Genomic DNA, 22,339 nt, shown 5'->3' with positions numbered 1-22,339 from the left:
TAAACTATATTTGCTACATACCTTTTGATTGGTTCACACTAAACATGGTATCCAATCAATGAGCGGTTTATTTAACTTTCTATTGCGCCCTCCTGCAGATTTTCCATTTCTCCATTCGTTTTTTCTTCTCGCTCAAATGTTTCGAAGATATAGATATGGGGCGTTATATATCGGGCAAGTTGGTTTTGCTGCGACATAACTGTTACTCGTCTTGGAATCTGGTATCCCTCAGCATCTAGCACAGGGCATCTATTGTCTACATAGCTCATTTTTTTTCGTTCACACATTGTGGCAAATCACTCTGAATAATTACGTATATGGACCAATACGATCAGCACAAAAAAGTCAATACATCTGAAAAATTATATACACCATAACAGAAGGGGAAAAGCCAATAGAAAAAAGCTAATGGACTCTTTAAAATATATGTATAGCCGTTAGTGAAAAGGTATGTCTTTCCCGTAACACAAATCAGATAGAAGACGACATTTCTTACCTTGTCCATACCCAACTATGAACAATTTTATTTATTGAAGCAAGAGAAATATTCACAATCATAAGTCAAATTAACTGTATACGGAGTGGGATCATTGGCCATACTGGCATCATTTCCTAAATATCAACGACGTTCGTTGATCTAACTACTTGTTATTACTGTTTTGTTACTGTGATTTCTTCTCTTTTTCCCTGATTGCGTTTTATACATGTTTTTGTTTTTACAATTCTGTCAGAAAATGTAATTTAAAAAATATTATTACAATCAAACAAATCTGTTAGTGTATAGCCGTGTATCTGTTTTGTGCTTTTAGTGTCTTGTAATATAATACTTGTCTTACATTTCTTAATACTTTTCTTAAGTTTTACCTATGAAGTTAACGAGTTTAAATATAAATTAAATCAAATTAACATGATTGTTATAGTGTATATTATGATGTTTGATGTAAATAGAAACTTCTACGTCACACATGATATTCATAAGTAAACATGTAACCCTGTACATACACCATATAAGATCCATGCCTTAGTTCATCATAACAACACTGACACCGCTCGTGTTTTTATTTCGGGGATGTGTTCAAATGATCCGTGAGTCTTAATTCTTTTCCTCACATGACGAATTATTCGTGATTATTTCCATATTTTATTTATTATTTTGTTTATTCATGTCTAATTTTTGGTTTTACTTCACGTTTTTCATTATTTCGTATCCGAAAAACTGAAACCAAAAAATTAACATATTTAAACAAAAAACTAAACAAAATACATGCATTGGTTTTTAATCGTACTGCCCATCAACATACATTCGAGTTCAGGCGGAAGAATATGTGTTGATAATTTTCTGAAATGTTGAATTAGGATGCAACAAATCCGGGCATTAGAATCGAATGATACACACATCGTACAAAAAAGACACCCGACACGCTATAATTTATACAACTTTATTTCTATCTTAACAACAATTAGTTACAAAAGTATAAACATTAACATATCACTTGAACCAGTAAATCTAAAGGGATGCATTTTATATAATACTAAGATAATTTTTGTTTAGATTACACAAGCATTAATTCGGATGAAAAAAACATTAATACGTGATGTCAATATCATTAGTTGTTTACAAAGTAAGTTACACATGTAACAAGTTGTTAGAGACTTGTGAAATCAACGTGCCTGGTGTTATTACAGCTGTTACAGTAACTTGTCCTGTGACATACTGCTATAAATGGATTGGGAATTACAGTTATTTTAAAGGTCGTCACAGTTCAATCACTTTATAGGATTTTAGAGGTTTTACCGCAAATGAGTGTACTATCAAATAGTTTTACAGCAAGTCTCAGAAGTATTGGGGCGTGACTACAAGACGGCGCCAGCGAGATTCGAAAACCAACCGTTCAGTCAAAACCAAAGCAGTTATCCAATTGGCTAGCGAGTTTGCAAATTGGCTGCCCCAATACTTCTGAGACTTGCTGTATATGCTTAAACATATCTTTTGTTGATAATATGCAATTTGAAACTTAGTCTACTGAAAACAAACGTAAAAGTGATTAAATAATTATAACTCAAAATTACTACTAGTATAAAACAACTATCTGCACTATTAGTTCAATCAAAATATCTAGCTGGGTATAGCAGAAACAATTGATTTCTCGCACATATTAAAAAACATTCCGATAATTACAATCTATACTTGATGATTACAATCTATACTTGATGATTACAATCTATACTTGATAATTACAATCTATACTTGATGATTATTGTACTTTTTTATAATATTGGCCGTAGTTGTAACGAAACCGATGCCGGGAGTTCCCACCAATCTATTAAAGTCACATAGTCAACCAAATGTCTGTTACACTATATACCACGAATACACATTGGATGAGTTTAAAATATCAAAAGTACACGATATAAAATAAATGTTAAATACACGTAAGAACGTTGGAGCCATTGGTTACACCCCTAGAACAATTATATGGGTGTGTCGCCTACACGCCAAATACTCCTACTTAATTTAATGCAGTCAAATTCACCTTCATTTTAGACAATTATTAAAGCAAGATTATACTTCTTCTTTGACAATGATTCCAATTTGCCACGCGTTATGAATGAGCCGTTGTTTTCTGCCAGTATTGACGATTTTAAAATTTATATTAATAATTCAGTAATGAACGCTGAAATTGTAGAATGCTTTTCTGATACTTGTTGCCCAAAAAGGGACCCCATTCCAGACACTTCTGTTCAAAAAATGAACCCTATTTGGCGGATGCTCCCAGATGCTAGGGAGAACCTCTTCATTTCACAGGCAGGTGTCGTTACAGTATTTGATAGAGTAAAGTAGCATTTGCTTCATGCATCTTTCTTTTCAAAGAAGGTCTGGTTTTGCTCCGTTTTAACCACTTTCCTTCATTAAACTTCCATGACGTGTCTCTGTTCTCATCAGGAATTGTGTCAGGTACTGGATATTGTAAACACTTCTTTACTTCTTTCCGACTTACATCAACCGTGGCTATCTCGTTATCCACAGTAACAGCGATGTCTCTATCAGTAGATACGTATTTTCTTTTTTCCAACAACAATGAACAGAATGAATGATTCTCATAAAATGCAGAAGAGCGATCACAAGACATGCCGAGGCTTGCACTAGACTGAAAGCGTTTAGTCTTGCACGGGGAGAATCCATCACGTCCTATGGCACGGATGATTGTGGGATTTTGGGTCACGGTTAGGTGCCTTAAATCGGGAACACTTTTTGCAACACGAGACGGAGACTGGTAGGTAAAGATGTCACATGGTCGCATATGAAAATCAAATGAATAATGTGCTCTATCACGTTCACTTCCAAGTTCACGCTCACTATCTTGCCATTTTTTATCATCAATCAATCTAATATCACTTCCCTTAATTCCAATCTCTGCCAAAGCATTCTTTAACTCATCAATAACTTGAAAAGTATTGATTTCTCTTCTCAAGAAGAAAAAAAGATCCAGTACTTTTGAATCTACAATAGTACTGATGTTGCCCCTTTGCATATTTGTGAGCCCGATACTGCGCGCCAAATTACGCCAAGACTGTGCTTTGTCAACCAAATCATAGACTATCCAATACGCGCCAACAGGAATACCTTCCCGTTTCTGGGGATAGAGGATTTCCGCTGTTACCACTCGTTGTTGGCCAGCTGGCTGGTAGGCGTCCCTTGTTTCATTGCACACCTGGTAACCTTGGCGATAGTTCGGCAGCAGTTGCATAGCTGATTTGTTGAATGACTGTGGGATAAAGCAATTGGTACATGAACTATTGGTACTACACTTATCTACATCATGCTATAAGCTTATTGATATCAGGAATCTTTCTCCATTTAGCATATGTAATTATTGACTTACTAACCTTCCTGAATATGTCTGAGAGATCCACTTCAATTGCAAGCACCATAGTCTCCGGAGAGCAATCTGGATGGATACCGATATCTGCTGTGATGAAACCTGCTGGTTTCTCTCCTGTTTTCTTATATTTCAGATAAAATGCCGACCCATGTTCAAGAGCAATGTTATTGTTATTCTTCCATATTTCCGAGTTGTCAATTCTCTGAAATTAGTAGATCATATTTAGCAATAATTGTATGTATCCAAAAGTTGATGGCACATGAACGTTCAGTATATATTAAATATAATGTATCATGCTATGGCCCCATAGATAATATATTGCATCGTTATCTGGAATTATTTCCCTGGGGAAAAATGTGCTGCCCCAATGAATAACTTTATCAAGGGCCTATTTTCCTTAAAGAAGTCAATAATTTTCGAAAAATTCAAATATTGCTATACCATTGCTATTGCCATGGTAATGATTTGTTTTACTCACCAATCGTCCTATTTGTATATCCCAGTCTGTTGGTTCCACTGACATAATCTCGGCAACTAAATCACCACCTCCCGAAGTAATTTGAATCTGCTTTGTTGTACAGCATTGCTGACCTCCAATAAGTCTCTCAGTCTCTTCTACAACCTATGGGAAGAGCAGCAATTATTTAATGTGACCCTCTCAGACACATATATATACATTTATGTGAAATATAGAACATTGTTTTCAAATAGTTTTCAAAATGTACAAGTAAAATTGCATTGCAAAAAGCACTCTGAAGTAATCAGTGTTTATGAATTAAACCCAGATAATTGGACCACAGTATTGGACTTTGCTACTGCTATATTCCTGGGGTGGGTAGTTTGAATGTTATATTATACAATGTTTTGTCAACAGACCAGTATAGACCTAACAGAAGATAATACTGTACGTGGAACCCACTGACACTAAAACACATTGAGAAAAGCATTTTCAATTTGTATTGGACCTTAAATAGTCATTTGGACAATAAAAATCAATTGAAGTATAGTTAAACGGATGATCATTTATTAATTATATGAAATGTGGACTTTAATTACATCTGAACACAAAACAACAGACAAGTCATGATTGAAAAACTACAACATAAATTATGGTACATTGTGTTATATGGAATTGAATGATAGGCATGGTTAGAAATACGAGAATGAATGTACTCGAATAAGCTATTTGAAAATAAAATACAAATAACCAATGCAACAATCGTTATTCTCAGTGAAACAGAATATTCATACACAAAACTTTAGACAAACTTACTCTTTCATCAGCTATAGTGTCATTCCAGATATACAGACGTATCATTAAATAATGTTGGTTGTACTCCCGCAGTGAACAGTACATACCAACTCTCATTGATTTGGTTGATATATTCTTCTGAGTCGCACCATTCTTTGTCGCCAGCGATGATGCACATACTGCTTTATCACTGAAGCCACATATGAATGCCATGAACGAATCTTCATAGCTGAACCAATGTGAATTATTTTGCTCCGTCAGAGGTTCCCACAGCTGAGGCTCTGCAATGACCATGCTATTTGACACCACGCAGAAGCCTTTCCAAATGTTGATGTCTGTAATGCAATGGGGTAGCCTCAAGATGACTGGACGTGTGAACTTGGTTCCTGGAGGACCACAATGCACTATGGGCGTCACGTGGATTTGATTTCCCGACAAGCCACCTCTGGTTATTCTACTCAGGTTAATGTATATGTATATCTGTTTGGTACCATCTTCCATACTAATTGCTCCTGGTGGAATGAATAAATTTACTCCAGTGTCTTCGATTTTCAAGTTTCCCCCTTCAAAGTTGAAAAGACCTCCTGCGAATACTTTATTTGTGAAATTAGTGGAGAAAACTCGTTCTATTGGCGTATCTCGTAATGTATTACCAAATTGTAGAAGACATGCTCTCATGTAGGGCTCGCCAATATCTTGCATATTCAACTTCGGTAGAGGCTCTGCACAGTGAGGGTCTTCATCTATGTAAGACTTTAGTGGTTGAGGTTGGCCATCAAGAACGTTAATCCGTTGACATGCACTTGGACTATATGCAGGATTATCACTTCTCATGGATACGGATGGTCCTGGATCTGTGTCTGAGTTTGAAGTATAACCTGAAGTACTGTCGCGGCATTCCTCGACCGATTCCTGGCATCTAACCTGGGCCTCTTCCTGTTCCTATTAACACAGTTAGTAGATTAATATATATAATTCTACAATATGTGGTAAGAAAGATTGTTGTCATAAGAACCACTGCAATTTAAAAATACATGGGTTTGCATATTATTTAACAGTTTCTTATTTCGGTAATATTCAGAAAACATTTTGAATTTCGAAAGAAATTCCTAATGTTGGTATATACTTACTTCAGAGATATTGTCACATTCGTTCTGTATTAATATTGAACTTTCATTTGCTTGACTAACAAAATCTCCACTTTCCTCATCTCCGTGTTGTTTCGTCAATGATTGAAGAATCTCCGTGTCTTCCATCTTACTTTGTTCATCAACAGAGCACAGTATTTCTGATTGAACACCTGACTGTCTCGGGCTACACCTATCTTCCTCTGATACCAGACATTCATTTTCGTCATTCTGATCTTGGTGCCCGCTTGCAATACCATTGTTATTTTCCTTTTTCTGATATTAACAAATTCAAATGACATAAATGTATACGTTGATTACAGATACACAAACGGTATAGACAAACTATGGCATATTATCTTAACCTCCTTTATTATAATTATAAAATTATATACAAGAAATTTGACATAGAGAGAGCAAAGTTTGATTAACGATACAGCTATTTTCATTTGAAGGAGGAATTTACTGCCAAAATAGACTAAAGTGCTAAATTGTTGAACATATTATTGCCATCAACATCTACACTTATCGGAAAACGATATTACTGCAATGATATTGATCATAGACTACAAAGTTGATTCGTTTCTAAAATTAAACTGAAATTGTAATATTGTACTTTTAGTCTAGTCTTAGTCTATTTGACTCGAAGAACGACCAATGAAGTAAATTCACCGTACACCGACCAATTTGTATGTAAATGTAGTATGGATTGAACTCTACAAAATGCACAACTATTAAGGAATGTCCTTACCTCACTCATCTTTGATTTAAACACTAAAACGATGGTAACAATCAGAGACATTATAACGAGCACCACAATTATAACAATGAACAACGTCGTTTGGTCTAGGTTTTCAGTAGCTTCGTTCGATGGAGCAATCGTTGCCGGGGAGATGTTTTCTTCGTCTGCTACGGATGTGCTGAAATAGTGTTATTATATATCATTGTCATCTCCAATACGTAATTATATAATATAAACATACAGCAGTCGTGATTAAACTACTACGAATTTAACTTGCAACTAGATACCCCAACTATATACACATATATAAGCCAGGTGTATTATTTGTTGTTTTCATCTTTATTTGCAAATTGTTTATTATCGTTTTTAGGGTGTAACATGATGAACACAAATGTATGCAACAACATATATTGTTATAGTTTCCGGTGATCAGTCATAAATGTATAATCATGACACAGAAATGAAAAACAATACTTGCACATACCTCATCTGTATGCATACATTGTTTGGTCGGTCAGGTTTACCCGTATTATATGCCCAAGTCCCTTCTGGGCATTCTTCTATGCATTCGCTTTGATACAGGAACTGTGGGCATTGTAAACACATCCGTGGCTTCGTCCTTGTGCATTGCAGACAATTCTTGGGACATTTAGAATCGCATTCCAACATCTGTAATGTGTAAATATATACGTGAAGTTTATGATTAAATTACTGTAACATCAAATTGGTATATTTAATATTTGAGGGTGTCACAATTACCCTGTTATCTTAACTCCTCGATTAGTGTTGGTCCGTGACCACACTAACTCCTTGTTTCACATTACATTTTGTGTGATATTTCGATAGTATTATACATTTCAACAGAAGTGGCTCTTTGCAAACACTCTCATACAGGTGCAGCTTAATCTAGAGTCGAATGTGTTTCAATTTATCATTGATTTTTTAGCCTCTAAAACATTTTAGTATAGTGTACAGGCTATTACAAAACGTTTTTCAATGCATATCATTACTTTATGATATAACTAAGCACTATATAGCACGGCGCGTTCCTTTCTCGAAGTGAAAGCTGTTTTATATCAATGTTTAAATTCCTATAATTAGAAATGATATTGAATTGAAAATTCCAATGAGACCCACTCGGGTAGACTGTATATGTCGATTTCGACTTTGACACAAGGGTGATTCAGTAAGTCATATAAGTGGTAAACAATAGCGTTTGATATGAAATCTGTAATGTGTGTATAAAGATAGGACATCTACACAAATTGAAGTGATATATTTATAATAAATATAACACTGTACCGTTGTTATGATATATGAAAGTTTACAACAGATAGAATTATTGAATAATTCAGTGGTGATACGTGCCATAGTCTTAGCATGCCCGGCCCACATCTTTGTTCCATTCCATAATTAATTAAACACTTGATGCACATTTTTCTAAGTATAAACTAATTTCTTTGTGAGTCTATCCATGGTGTGAGTCGTAACATTTAACAATTCAAAGGAATCCGCTGATGGGTCATATTTCTAGTTGACTAACGCTGAGAGAGCAATTGAAAGGCGACCATGATCCCCGACCACCGATGGAATACCACACACATTCCAATTATACTTCAATTTATTGAATTTATTAAAGTTTATCAAATTATTGTTTATGGTGTCGATGTCGAATGATTTCAAAGAATATAAACTGTCTAGCCTGAACAATTGCGACATGAAATTGGAATGAATCCAATATGCTTATACATGTATACAATCAGTATAATGTCACATGAATGACGTAACTCACTACTTACCCATACCAGGTACATGTACTTACCATTAGCAGGATTATGAATGATACGGTACGATACAACATATTGAAAACACTGAATTATTGGCTGTTTTTGTAACACTGGACCAGGAAGTAGGATTTTATAGAATATGTTAACTGACAGTTAGGGGAATTTCCCTTCTTCGAGGTCAGGGTTTTAAAGTTGTTGACACTTTCTGTATCATCCAGTATGACAAGAGTCAATCTGATTAAAATCTGATGTAGTGTACGGGCTTTAATTATTTTGGCTATAAACTTGTTTTAATTTTATTTTTTTTACTTTTGTTATTAATGCCCTTTTATTTTATTATTTTACTTTGATTTTGATTTTTTTAATTCCGCCCTACCTACATCTGATCCGACGCCTATGTAAGTCCCGTTCAAATCTCGCGTAAGTAACAGCCAATCACAGTCCCCCTTTTATACAGGCTGTCGGTTGCTTACTTTTCAGTGTATACGGGCAATTCTTCTGTACATTTATATTTTGCCCACTTGAATAAACCATTAATAGAAAATTGCTAGTATATTTTTATTTGCAAAAGAAATTCCACAGCATTTTACAATTTTTGTCATTTCATTGAATATTTTTTTCACTTCCAACAAATGTGTACACTTCCAGATACATCTTCGCCAGCCAAGGTTCGTTCATTCAGTCATCGCTTCAATTTTACATCACTGAGCATAATTATCTAGAATGGAAGCAAAAAAAAAGTAAATCGTAATGATTAGAACACTGTAAACAGCTATAGTAAACAATGCAAACTGATTTTAAATTGTATAGCGGTCACCGGCCCACGGCATCGACGCAGAAAATTGGAGCAAAACAATATTTCCTGATCAATTGCGATGTGTTCCAAATAAAAAATATATTATTCCAGTCCAAATCAGCTCATTTACTTTAATAAAGTGTTATTGTATAATGTACAAAATGTTGATACAATTTGATGAATATTTACGGCTTCAATATCGTAGACGATTTTGGCCCGATCGTCAACAAAACATCACCCGTCTCCAGGGCAGGCGACTGGAAAAAGACACTGGTGTTCGGTCGAACCGGTGGAAACAAAATCGTCACTCCCAGAATAACTATGCAAAATAACGATCTAAAATCGAACCATTCGAGCCACAATATTAACATAAAAATGACTTTCGTTGCATTTGACAATGATAAACTTACCGAAAAGCCGTGTTTTTCTCGGTCGGTATAATCCGCCATTTTATTTGAGTGTGTTTGCCATCAGACTCTGCCCGGTGACGCCATCATGTGCGCTATAGAAGGAGGTCTGTGATTCGTTGACTAAAATCGTCGATAGTGGGTCTCGTTGAAATCTCGTTACATAGGCATCGGTTCAGATGTAGGTAGGGCGGAATTAAAAAAAATCACAAAATCAAAATCAAAGTAAAATAATAAAATAAAAGGGCATTAATAACAAAAGTAATAAAAAATAAAATTAAAATAAGTTTATAGCCAAAATAATTAAAGCCCGTACACTACATCAGATTTTAATCAGATTGGACAAGAGTCAGGTATAGATTTCGTTTAATTCTTTAGTTTAAAAAATTATAATTAGATTTTTGTGAAGTATACTATTTTTAATTGGCATTAATATAAAGGTTTGTTTTTACTCATAATCACGTGTACAAGTATTTTTGAATATGAGTCAATCCCAAATTCCCAGGGGATTTCCCATCAGTTATCAAAAGAAGCAACAAGAAAGAGCGCCACCACATCCGGGTATTTTGGCAGCGCCCTCTAGCACTAATTGTTTAAAAAAAGTAAAATGGCGGACGTTTTAGATCTTCACGAAGGGGGAGACGTTGACGAAGAGTTTCAGGTTGACGAAGAGTCTGACCGTAAGTTACACCTGATCTGGAATCGTTAATTTAAAAACGTGTTTTCAAAGTTCTCCAGTCAATCAAATACCTCGCCGAAGTAAGCGCAATTTGTTCAATTATTTGAGTGATCAGAGTGTACCAATTCATAACAACTGTCTACACATGTTTTCCTTGTGTGATACAGTGCATTACGTTGACATAACGTTTGATTCATCCACTTTACTTGTACCGTATCTGTGCGGTAATACGTTTTTTTGTGTACACTTTTGTAGAAGGTATAGCAAAGCTGAAAGAGAAGGCTAAAAGAAGAAAAGGCCGTGGGTTTGGTGGTGAACGCGCTGGTGAGTACAATGCCGTGTTCTTGACGCGGACATGGGTTGCACTGCTTTGTTGGTGGTGTTCTGAGGAGGTAATGTGGCAGGGGTGTCTTTAGCTGCAGTTCTGTAGCTCGCTTGGTTTCGCTGTCGGTTATTTTGTTCGTCGTGGTGTTAACGCGAAACCAGGGTGTCTTTTAAATATACATATTAACGCTACATGTAAAAAGTAACCCTTAGTTATAAATTTGGTGAGAGACACTCACAGGGTTCACAGAATCAATCGCAAACAGGAATAGACAATGAATTTTCGGATTAACACCTCTGTTTTCCCCATGTTAACCAAGTTTCCCTCATGCTAACGACAAAATCTTTTGTCTTCTACTGACTTTCTGTTCCGGTCTGCCTTTGAGAATGGAACTTTCATAACAGTGGATAGTGATATAAACTTGCTCTTCATCGGCTTCATACATTTTGTGCACATGAATCAAACTTAGTTTTCTAACAAATAAGCAGTGAGTGTGTACATGGAAATGTTTGATTGTGTAATCAGATATGAGCAAGTATATCACTTCATCATATCATTTAAAAACATACAACGCATGCATTACACACTTAAAAACACTTATACTACAAGCTTTGTGAATAAGCAAGTACACTACCAAAAATGGTATGAGTTTATTACCTCCAATGCTTGACTATATTCTAATAATCTCTTGACAGGAGTTTTTGAAACTTTCTCTTTATTAGTAGTTTTGTACTACTATTCAAAAACACTTTTCAGTGTTTTCATTGTTCGAACAGCTGCTATGTCGCATCTTTGCAAAGATATGAGAACTGCTGAGAATTGTTCCCCGTATTAAAGTGACAGTACTCACAGATTATGTAGTTTTTTAAGCTCCATGCACAGACCAAAAGTTAAATACTAATAAAGTTTAAGATGAAATATCAATCATAACTCTAGTCATGTGATTGGTTTTCGACCAGTTGACTTGTGCCTTTCATCAAGAAAAAACATTATTCTCAGGGATTTTTTTAAACAAGGGAACAGGGCGCAGCGCCCTCATGCCATGGCCATGTGCCCCCTTACCCTGAAATCACATGTGGCCACAGTCCTCAACTGTGACCTGTCTGATAGTAATTTTGGCCTCAAGGAAGCCATAGAATGTTCCACTTTAACTTAGAATTATCAAAATCTCCACATCCTGGTAGGGAGAACCCTACCTCCCTCACTTGGTGGCGCCACTGAATTGCAGTGCTCCCTCTTGCAGTTTTTTTTTAGAAAAAACCCTGATTCTGAATATTAGATTTGAATTTGATTGCCTAATAATATGATTTTCATTGTGATGAAAGTTGCAGACTAAATGTTTTCAGTAAAATGATTTGATTGTGGAGTTAAATTTCCTTTATTATAGTACAGTGTTGAAATGCTGATCTTTGAAGAGGGGGATATTGCATTGAGATGACCTTACGTTAACAAAATAGGCCATCATATGTATTGCACAATATTAAGGGTTGAAATACTTTCGCATTTGTCAAATCCCAAGCAATGCTTTGTTGTCACTACAATGCTATGACCTTTGTTTTGTTTTTATGTTCGATTTCACGCATAACACTGGATCACACAGTGAACGGCAAAAGGTCGTTTATGCAGTGAGAAATAATGCAATCTCAATATTTTCACAGAGGCTGGTATTAAAACAAGCAATGATGAGTTTGAAGGCATGGAGGTTGATACCAGTGAGCAAGGACCACAGAGGTGTAAGTCACAAAAACACTAATATTACACTATAATGCTGTGTTTTTATTACAATATTTGGATTATATATATATATATATATATAAATCTTTATTCAGTACTATATGCCATGGGCCTTACATGTACATTATTAAATATTCTTTAAAATAAATAAACCCTCCCCCAATCATTTCACACTGTATAACATACTGCACAATAAGTAATATCTACAAATAGATTTACAGGTTAAGGTATCGTATACTACAATCTCTTGAATAGACTTCACTTTAATTCGTTAGCATCGGTATAGGTCACACCTGAGAGACAGTCGATTGCGTTCGACTATTGGCATGGTCGACTTCCAGCAGAGTGACTGCACCTTCCATGTTTAATTTAGACATAGGGGAAATTACAGTCAATCACAAAAAATGTTCGCACGATAACAAAAAAATACTCAGTATATTTAATGTGATATGTATTTATTTTATTTTTTTTGATAAGGAAACGTATATTCTAAAAGAAGTAAAAACAAAAATGCATTCATAGCAAATGATCACGGTAACGGTATCACAATCCAGCCGGTCATGCTGCGTTTCACACAAGTGAATAACTTACTTGTTTTCGAAGTGTTACAATTGATGATTATTACTCAGTAGTGATTACAATAACGTACAAAAAATAAATTTGTTGAATTGTTGTGAAAATTCAACTTAGTTTCACCGCAAGCGAATGATTTTGGTCACATGTAAACGCTCGATTTGATATGATATCTGCCATGTTTGTTCAAACACCTTTAGTTACTTGAAGCCGTTAATTAACCAATCGAAACGCTGCATGGTGCCAATGTGTTTAAATTACCATAGCTCATTTAAATATGTTAATGGTAGTTCAGCAACACTGAAGAGATTAACCGTTGTTGTAGTGCGATTATTTGGCTTTGATTTTGATGGGAAAACAGCATGATTTTTTTAAAATCAAGAAATTAGTTGTTTTCAAAAGATAAGCTGAGCATTGAAGAAGAATTTAACACTTTTGACGATAATAACAGCTCATTGTCAAAACGCAGTTCACCCATTCACGCTACCCACAATAAACAAACTATTCTCGCATGAGCGTCGATGACTACGGAAAACCTAAATTAGAGTTTAATCTAGGCATCAGGAAAGATTTAAATCTTCGAAAAATTATGCCTTAATTTAAAATTAAATGGTATATATTTTTCTGAATATGTGATGGCTGTTTGGTTCGTGAAATTTGGGGTGCGGCTTATATTGCAGACTTTTCCCTGGGATCAGAACTTGTCAATTTTAACATGAAACATTGTCTCAAGTTAGGGGTGCGGCTTCTATTAAAGCTGCGGCCTCAAATATGATTTTTACGATAATGTATTTGAATAAATAATACTGTGGAATATATTTTAGCCTAAGATTGGCATATTGTTGGCAAATTAGAAGCATGTGATATTCATTTTTAATTTGATTACAACAAAATGGACAAAACCTCAGTTCCAGTGGAATGCCCGTCCCTCTCCCAGTGTCAATATTTAGGTCATGTGTAGAAATTCTAAAACAAGACAGTGCCCTTCTATAAATAACATTTGAAATACATTCTAAATACTTTCCACAAGTCATACTACATTTAAATTTACAGTATGTACGCATTTTGAGATATTCTGCGACCCCAGTAAACCATTCTTGCACAGAAATATCAAAACTTCGCTGTTTAAATTCATATAGAAAGAGGTCATAGTTAGCCACCTGTTGTTTTACCCATACTTCAACAAAACCATATTTATTTAACAAATTTTTGACATACAATGCACAACAATTTAACTCCTGGTTACTTGGGTTATTATTTGATAAATTTACCAAATAATGCATTGCAAAATTAGATAAAATTAATCAAAAGTCTTTGCGACACAGCGAGTCACAAAGAAAACATAAACACACCTCATTATAAAAAACCCAGGAAGACGAACATTGATTTGAAACCTGGAAGATGCTAATATTGTAATGATAATAAATATTTAACATTCTTTTGAGAATTATGATGTGTAACTTGAAGTGCTTTATTATACTTATAAAATCTTATATAATCTTGTGATATCTTGATTGTTTTACCAACAGCCGTAGAAGGATGGATTTTATTTATCACAGGAGTACATGAGGAGGCCACAGAAGAAGATATTGTTGATCTTTTTGGAGATCATGGAGAAATTAAAAATGTACATATTAATTTAGACAGAAGAACAGGATTTCTCAAGGTTTGTTGACAATAGCCCAGTAAGTGGTATGTTGGCCAAATTTCCGGTACAACCATTGCTAAGCAGTCAGCTACTACTCAAAAATCAGTTCTCTTGCTGGAGACTTGTTATATCTGTTTTATTTTATTCTCCCTCACATAACTTCTGTTCACTGTGTGTTTAAAGATGTAGTAGAAGTTATTGCTGTTGCAATTGCATAGTACAATTCTGAAGTATCGGTAACATATTCTTTGAATCAAGTTTATTTTTAGAAAGCTTATTTTTCAAATATTATGACAAAAATATTCAAACAAAAAAATGGAACTGTGTAACCACGTGATCACTGTTATTTTCGAAGAAACTGAAATAAGACCACAGAAATGATGTAGCGGTACTTGGAGATCCTATAGAAGGTTTGAATTCAATTTCCCAGTTCGTCTGCTGTTGTTTGACCTAGATTTTGACCTCATAACACTTTTTAAAAACATTGTTGTGAAATATGATACCCCATCTCAGAGTTCACAAAAAGGAGAGTTGTGTTGTATTTTCTAAAGTCAAAGTGGTAGACAAACTATCTTTGCCAGATTTCATTAGCAGCTATCAGAGAATACCTATGCCAAAAATTTCTGTCGTGGAGCAGCTGGGAGTCGAGATCTACCGGTACTCTAGACTAACCCAAAAAACCGATGTTTTCTTATGAGTGAAAAATCACAAAAACACACTGTATCTCAGATTTACCTAGAATGTATTACCCTCTTAAACCATTGCTACAATTGTTTTTTCTAGTTGAATGCATGCTTTATATATTCTTATAAGAGAATGTGGAAAAAAACCTCTACTACATCCTTAAGGGGCGTTAGCATACGTTTAATGTGTTTTTTTTTCGATATTTTTTTTTATTTTAAATTATTGCTGGTTATGACAGTATCTATGACTGTGCTTTTATTCTAAACAAAAACTACATTTTATAAGGCATATTTCGACGTTTTTTTTTATTTCAAAACATTGCCACGTGTTATTGTTTATAAACACCACCAACACAAGCACAACACTCGCATGAAAGTAATCCTAATTGACACTTGATGAAAGATCCGATTTGCATATCAATACTACAAAGTTTATGTAATTACGGTACTCATTTCGCCCAACCTTCCGCTTTTACACCCACAGCTTATTGCTTGATTTCCGACCGTGCGGTCTTGTCCGACCGGAAACCGACAGCATTTTAATTGCTCTTTTTTTCGCTCGCTCATTGAAAACATTGACTGCTCGCCAAAACACTGATCACTGAGTAGTCGAAATGGTGGCTTTTCAAATCTAATAGTTGCATGACACTCAATCGTCAAAGCAACTTAACTGGTATCTCTTGTTACGTGTTTTCGGTGCTTGTTCTAAATGTAATATTTTATTTTAATGAGTCAGTTACGTAAAAAGGGCATACGTAACTTATTTTGACAGAGCAGAGACACGAGGAAAATGTTAATGATTAATTCCAAAAATAACGATACCAAATTTTCAAAATTAAGTCACGATCAGTGAATGAGCTTGATCTATACGTACCGTAAAAGTGTTCCCACAAAAAATATTTTGACTAAAACGGCCACATGCTCTGAAAAAATAGAACAGAGCTTGACATAAATGAATAATTCAGAAAAAAAAACGTGTCAAATTTAGTTATAGCCATAAATATTTGTGGTGGCCAGACGATGAACAATTCGAAAATAAGGATTCACGAGGAAGTCCTTCAGGGCGGAAAATCCCTACTCTGGGTTACCTTATTTCACGACTAACAAAGAAAACTGATGCTTAGTTTTTCTTCTTTCTGAACTGAGGTCAAATTGCCTTCGTTACTCAAAATATACCGATGTTTTTCAGTGAATAATTTTGAAGCCTGTCACAGAACAAAAAAACTAGGTGAATCGAAGCCGGAGATTGGACGTTACGATGACCCTTTAATTAGCGTCAAATATGCTTTGTTACAACATCATTGATTTGCTGAAAGTCACCTGATCGGAGCACGACCTGGGTCACAGAACCATATTTGTCCGTATTATCAACAGGATTTTGCGAGAGAACCTCACCCACATTTTCAACCATTTTAGCGCGGAAGTTGTCAATAAATGTCAAAAATCTTGTGCATTTCATGTATTCGGATAAAATAAATCTAGCGATTGCTAAAAATGGTTATTAATATATTCCCCGATGCTCTTGGAATTTTTATTTTTTTGATTTCAAGAAATGGCTAGTTGAAGTTGTATCGACTTCAAGGCGGCTGTTTCACCGCGAACAACCAAGCTCTGTCGTAGTTTCGCGATGTAAAATGAAATATATATAACAAAAATAATTATTTAATTATTTGGGTTTTCAGCCCACGTATTACGGGACATGATCACCATGAATTACGGTCAATGTTTTGTCTCGGCTGATTGTGATGAATGCCGAACGTCGGGCCCGACGCCCGTTCTAAACTCAGTATGGAGAAACCAACTGGGATCGATTTCCCGAACAAATTATTGGGGCACGGTCGACAGACATTCCAAACAATGAAAATTATCAACGAAAAAGGAGATTTTTCTAGATATACTGTCATGACAAACATGTCAAATTAACAAATACACAAAGAGGTGTAATATTAGGTTTTATTTTAGGCTTAGATTAAATATTTTCTTTCACTCAGCCCATACATGGAACTGCCATTTAGCTTCATGGTCCTTCAGCTTGTCTTCCCCTTGAGGAAAACAACAATAATTATACAAACCGTAAACACATTGCGAAGACTCAACAGTCGCCTCGGGAAAGAAAACCCAGACAACCATGTTGTACCATGGACGTCCATGGTCGTACTTGTGTTGAAATACATTTTGTATTTCACGTCAGAATATTGTTGAAAATAAAATATTTAATCCAAGCCAAATCGAAGTCAAAGGGTCAGGTTGCGAGCATATAATTATAGATAGTTAAAACGAAAAGTATTTGAACTTTTGACGGTTGGTTAACATTTATAAAAACCAGTAAGACAATTATAAGACAATGTGAACCTCGAAAATTTTTTGCGAGCGAGCGGGCGGTGATATTTCGGGGTTTTCGCGATCGAAAATAAAGCGGAAATTGTCCAGTCGAATTCAACAAGCGGTCACAAAAACGAGCGGAAAAAAGCGAAGTCATTGCTCTTGTTCGCACCACGGTTACTAAAAAAGAAACCGTGTTCGCACGCTTTCTACGACGTACCACACGGCTATCAGTTTTACAGTGAACAGTAATCAAAACAAACTTGAAGATATCTTGTGCACACGGCTTAAACCATTTTTACCTTGCCCGTACCATCAAAGATGGAAGGGAAAGGTATATTAAGGGAAAAATTTTGTCTGGCGTTGTCGTCGTCGTCGTTGTTAATAATTGTTATTGTGTGCATAATAACTTTACTAATTCTATTCCAAACTTTATCAAACTTGGTCACCTTATTCATCAGTATGAAGTCTTCCCTGAGTTTGAACAACAGATGTCCTGTATGAAAATATCATGCAAAAATTGAGAAAATCTGATAAAATATTTTGACTGTTTCTACTTGACTGATCACTGGTGATACACATCAAAGGTCACTGATCTCAGTGGAAATATGCATTGTTGTATGTGTTCAATGAAGCAAATGATTTATCTTGTAATAATATCCTTGGTAATGTATCTCAGAATCCCATACTGGGTTTCAAAACCAACTCATGGAGAGATTGCACAGTCTGATACACATTTGCAAACCTACCAATAAAATCTTTACAGAAAACAAGATGTCAGAAAATCAATATAAGCACTCCTATGAACTGGGTGCCTAACTTTGATCAAGATCTGAAGCTAATAGAAAATCTGTTTAGTTCAAAATTATCAAATCAAAAACAATACATAAAAAATACATTAAAAGCAAAACATTTCATCCACATTTTAAAAAGAAAATTATTCTAAAATATATGTATTCTGTATTTGACAAACAGTTCATTCGACAAATGAAAACTCACAGGAATATGTTTCAGCTATTAGAACAGAATGATAGTTTTTATAATACTAGTTTAAAAACGCACTTCAAAGATTGCAGTGTTTGAAGATGTAGATTCTCAGAAGGCAACAGTACTGTTGACTTCTCCCTCCACTGGACGCCAACTATTTAAGTTGATTTGCATACAAAGCAGAGCTTGCAACATGATAGCTGTTCATAAAGGGTGTTTTTTTTACTTTTCATATAATACAGTAGTCACACAATGAGGCAGTTCATATTTGTTTCAGTGAATCATTAATTTTTGACAGACACCTGTACAAAATACTTGGACTAAAGCCAGCTAAATTTTTAGCTCCGCTGTCAACTTTGTCGAGCGGAGCTTATCATATGAGTGATTGTCCGTCGTCCATGTCAATGTTTTAAATTTTCGACTTCTTCTTGAAAACTACAAGTCTGAATGCTTTGATACTTGGTGTATATGTACCTTGGGTAGACCTCTCTCAGATTTGTTTATTTCATGATCATATCTTCAATTCTCTAATTTTGGTGAATATTTTTGGTAAAAAGTGATATTTTCGACTTCTTGTTAAAAACCGCAAGTCCAATTGCTTTGATATTACATATATAGGTACTACATGTGGATCTCTCTCAGATTTGTTCATTTTGTAATAATATCTTCAATTCTCTAATTTTGGTGAATATTTTTGGTAAAAAGTGATATTTTCAACTTCTTGTTAGAAACCGCAAGTCCAATTGCATTGATATTACATATATAGGTACTACTTGTGGACCACTCTCAAATTTGTTCATTTCATAATGATATCTTTAATTTTCTAATTTTGGTGAATATTTTTGTCATTTTTGGTAAAAAGTGATATTTTCGACTTCTTGTTAAAAACGACAAGTCCAATTGCTTTGATATTACATATATAGGTACTACATGTGGACCTCTCTCAGATTTGTTAATTTTGTAATGATATCTTTAATTCTCTAAATTTGGTGAATATTTTTGTCATTTTTGGTAAAAAGTGATACTTTCGACTTCTTGTTAAAAACCACAAGTCCAATTGCTTTGATATTACATATATAGGTACTACATGTGGACCTCTCTCAGATTTGTTAATTTTGTAATGATATCTTTAATTCTCTAAATTTGGTGAATATTTTTGTCATTTTTGGTAAAAAGTGATACTTTCGACTTCTTGTTAAAAACCACAAGTTCAATTGCTTTGATATTACATATATAGGTACTACATGTGGACCACTCTCAAATTTGTTCATTTCATAATGATATCTTTAATTTTCTAATTTTGGTGAATATTTTTGTCATTTTTGGTAAAAAGTGATATTTTCAACTTCTTGTTAGAAACCGCAAGTCCAATTGCTTTGATATTACGTATATAGATACTACATATGGACCACTCTCAAATTTGTTCATTTCATGATATCTTCAATTCTCTAATTTTTATGAATATTTTTGTCGTTTTTGGTAAAAAGTGATATTTTCGACTTCTTGTTAAAAACCAATAGTTCAATTGCTTTGATATTACATATATAGATACTACATGTAGACCTTTCTCAGATTTGTTCATTTTGTGATGATATATTCAGTTCTCTAATTTTGGTGAATATTTTTGTCATTTTTGGTAAAAAGTGATATTTTCGACTTCTTGTTAAAAACTGTAAGTCCGATTGCTTTGATACTATTCATATTGTTCATTTTCTAATGATGTCTTCAGTTCTTTAATTGAAATGTGCATTGCTAACAGCGGAGCTATCTCAGCTGATAGGCTGCTTGTTTTTATATAGAGACATGTTGTTTTTACTCAGGTATTAACGTCCAAATATTTGAAATAAGGCTTCATAAAAACAAATTATAGTTGCAAAAAAACAAAGAACATTGTACATGAAGCACCTCTCTATAATATTTACATAAAAAAATATATTCAGTCGTGCTGCAAATTAATTATTAATTGCGTCATTAACCGTTTTACTCCATTTTCGTGTATTCTCGTGATCATGCGACTTGGTGTTTGCATAATTAAAAAAAATTGCCATATTTCCAAAGTTTGAAACAAGATCTTTATTATGGTATATAACATGTATGGGTAAGACGTATGTTTCAGTCTGTAAATTGAGACTAAAAAATTGAACCAGCGAACGTATGCTAACCCCTTAAGGTAGCTTACTAGACTAGACAAAATGATAAGGGTAAAGCAGACATGTCCTGTAACTGGATTTACTGGTTATCTATGTTTTTAATATGATTTGTTGCTAGGGTTACGCCTTAGTTGAATATGAAACATTCAAAGAAGCACAGGCAGCTATGGATGCATTGAATGGAAATGAATTACTTGGACAACAAATAGCAGTTGATTGGTGTTTTGTTAGGGGTGGACACGGAGGCAGTAAACGACGGTAAGTTGTGTTTTTATTTATACAGCCTCACAACTGTATTATTAAATTTAATTAATGAAAGGCATTATTGCAAAATGGCTTGAGTGTTCATCCAGCATCAGGGAGACTGTGGGTTAAAAACATGCATTCTGCTGACTTGCCAGGCTCTTGGCATTTGTGTTTGGAAGAGTCAGAGTCTGTTAATGGGTTCCAAGCTCATTGACAGGTAATGATTGTATGAGTTGGTAATATGCATCTTCATTCCAATGAATTCTGGGTAATTAAATAAAAATGTGAATACATTTTCCACAATGTTGTACAGGTGACACTGCCCAAGGCAGTTTTCTCCAGGGAAAATATGTTGCAGCCTAACTTCTTTAATCAGAAGTACTTTTATTGACAATTTGGTTCCAGCAGGCTTGTATTATTAAGCATTTACATAGTGAAATAAACAAGTTAATGGGATCCTATTATTTGTATCTTTCAGAAGCAGCAGAAGACGATAAAAAAAATTTCGTAATATTTATCATTTATTGTACATCATATTTTGGGTAATTTTTAATTTCTCCGTGGTCTGCCGTTTTAATAGCGCTAAGTTTAGATATGACCTATTGAGAGACCACACAAAACTTGTATGTTAGGTGTTTTGGGGGATGCTCTTTGGAGGAGGGGGGGGGGCACTGAGTAAACAAAATAAATGTATTTTTGTGTTTTCAGTTGTGATACAGCTTCATGTAAAGATAAAGATGTTTTTTTACATGTCTGTTTGAATTGGTCATTGTAATTGTTTGCCCTTTAAATATTGTATGTGAAGTGTTTAAATAAAGAACTTGTTACATTTCATTGCCTTCTCATAACAGTGTGTGAAAAACATTTGTGCTAATATTTGACAGGGCAAAAATTTTGTCATTGGTCAAGATCACTCCAGCACTCCCTAAATACAAGTCAATGTTTTAGATTACTGGTACATCCAATAGTGACAAATAAACTGGCTATGGTAATTTGA

General features: G+C 34.6%; 2 protein-coding genes and 1 long non-coding RNA gene across 3 annotated transcripts; 1 reads left to right on the top strand and 2 right to left on the bottom strand.

Moving 5' to 3' along the window:
• Positions 1-1,425: 1,425 nt before the first annotated feature.
• Positions 1,426-8,960, bottom strand: LOC102802020 (uncharacterized). The gene is made up of 8 exons (XM_006818067.3): positions 8,828-8,960; positions 7,490-7,674; positions 7,015-7,183; positions 6,267-6,539; positions 5,158-6,078; positions 4,363-4,506; positions 3,889-4,086; positions 1,426-3,767 (listed from the first exon to the last, which is right to left on the bottom strand). The coding sequence occupies exons 1-8, from the start codon at positions 8,864-8,866 to the stop codon at positions 2,817-2,819; spliced, it is 2,880 nt and encodes a 959-aa protein (XP_006818130.2). The 5' UTR covers positions 8,867-8,960; the 3' UTR covers positions 1,426-2,816.
• A 376-nt stretch (positions 8,961-9,336) lies between these two features.
• On the bottom strand, positions 9,337-10,328 carry LOC146735230 (uncharacterized). The gene is made up of 2 exons (XR_014931423.1): positions 9,999-10,328; positions 9,337-9,510 (listed from the first exon to the last, which is right to left on the bottom strand). It is a non-coding gene; the product is annotated as an uncharacterized LOC146735230 (long non-coding RNA).
• Positions 10,329-10,551: 223 nt separating this feature from the next.
• Positions 10,552-22,176, top strand: LOC102800744 (RNA-binding protein 8A-like). Its single transcript, XM_085507203.1, has 6 exons — positions 10,552-10,675; positions 10,930-10,998; positions 12,658-12,732; positions 14,836-14,972; positions 21,215-21,354; positions 21,821-22,176. The coding sequence occupies exons 1-6, from the start codon at positions 10,603-10,605 to the stop codon at positions 21,837-21,839; spliced, it is 513 nt and encodes a 170-aa protein (XP_085363329.1). The 5' UTR covers positions 10,552-10,602; the 3' UTR covers positions 21,840-22,176.
• The last annotated feature ends 163 nt before the right edge of the window (positions 22,177-22,339 follow it).

The sequence above is a fragment of the Saccoglossus kowalevskii genome, chromosome 13 (genome assembly GCF_978046115.1).
Source record: "Saccoglossus kowalevskii chromosome 13, keSacKowa6.1, whole genome shotgun sequence".
NCBI classification, from domain to species: domain Eukaryota; kingdom Metazoa; phylum Hemichordata; class Enteropneusta; family Harrimaniidae; genus Saccoglossus; species Saccoglossus kowalevskii.
This window is presented reverse-complemented; position numbering and strand designations above follow the sequence as displayed.

Coding starts and splice junctions, on each gene's coding strand:
- LOC102802020 (XM_006818067.3), bottom strand. CDS start 8,866: ATGTTGTATCGTACCGTATCATTCATAATCCTGCTAATG. Junction 7,675..8,827: donor CATTCATAATCCTGCTAATG/GTAAGTACATGT, acceptor TACACATTACAG/ATGTTGGAATGCGATTCTAA. Junction 4,087..4,362: donor ATATACAAATAGGACGATTG/GTGAGTAAAACA, acceptor TACTAATTTCAG/AGAATTGACAACTCGGAAAT.
- LOC102800744 (XM_085507203.1), top strand. CDS start 10,603: ATGGCGGACGTTTTAGATCTTCACGAAGGGGGAGACGTTGACGAAGAG. Junction 10,676..10,929: donor GGTTGACGAAGAGTCTGACC/GTAAGTTACACC, acceptor ACACTTTTGTAG/AAGGTATAGCAAAGCTGAAA. Junction 14,973..21,214: donor GAAGAACAGGATTTCTCAAG/GTTTGTTGACAA, acceptor ATTTGTTGCTAG/GGTTACGCCTTAGTTGAATA.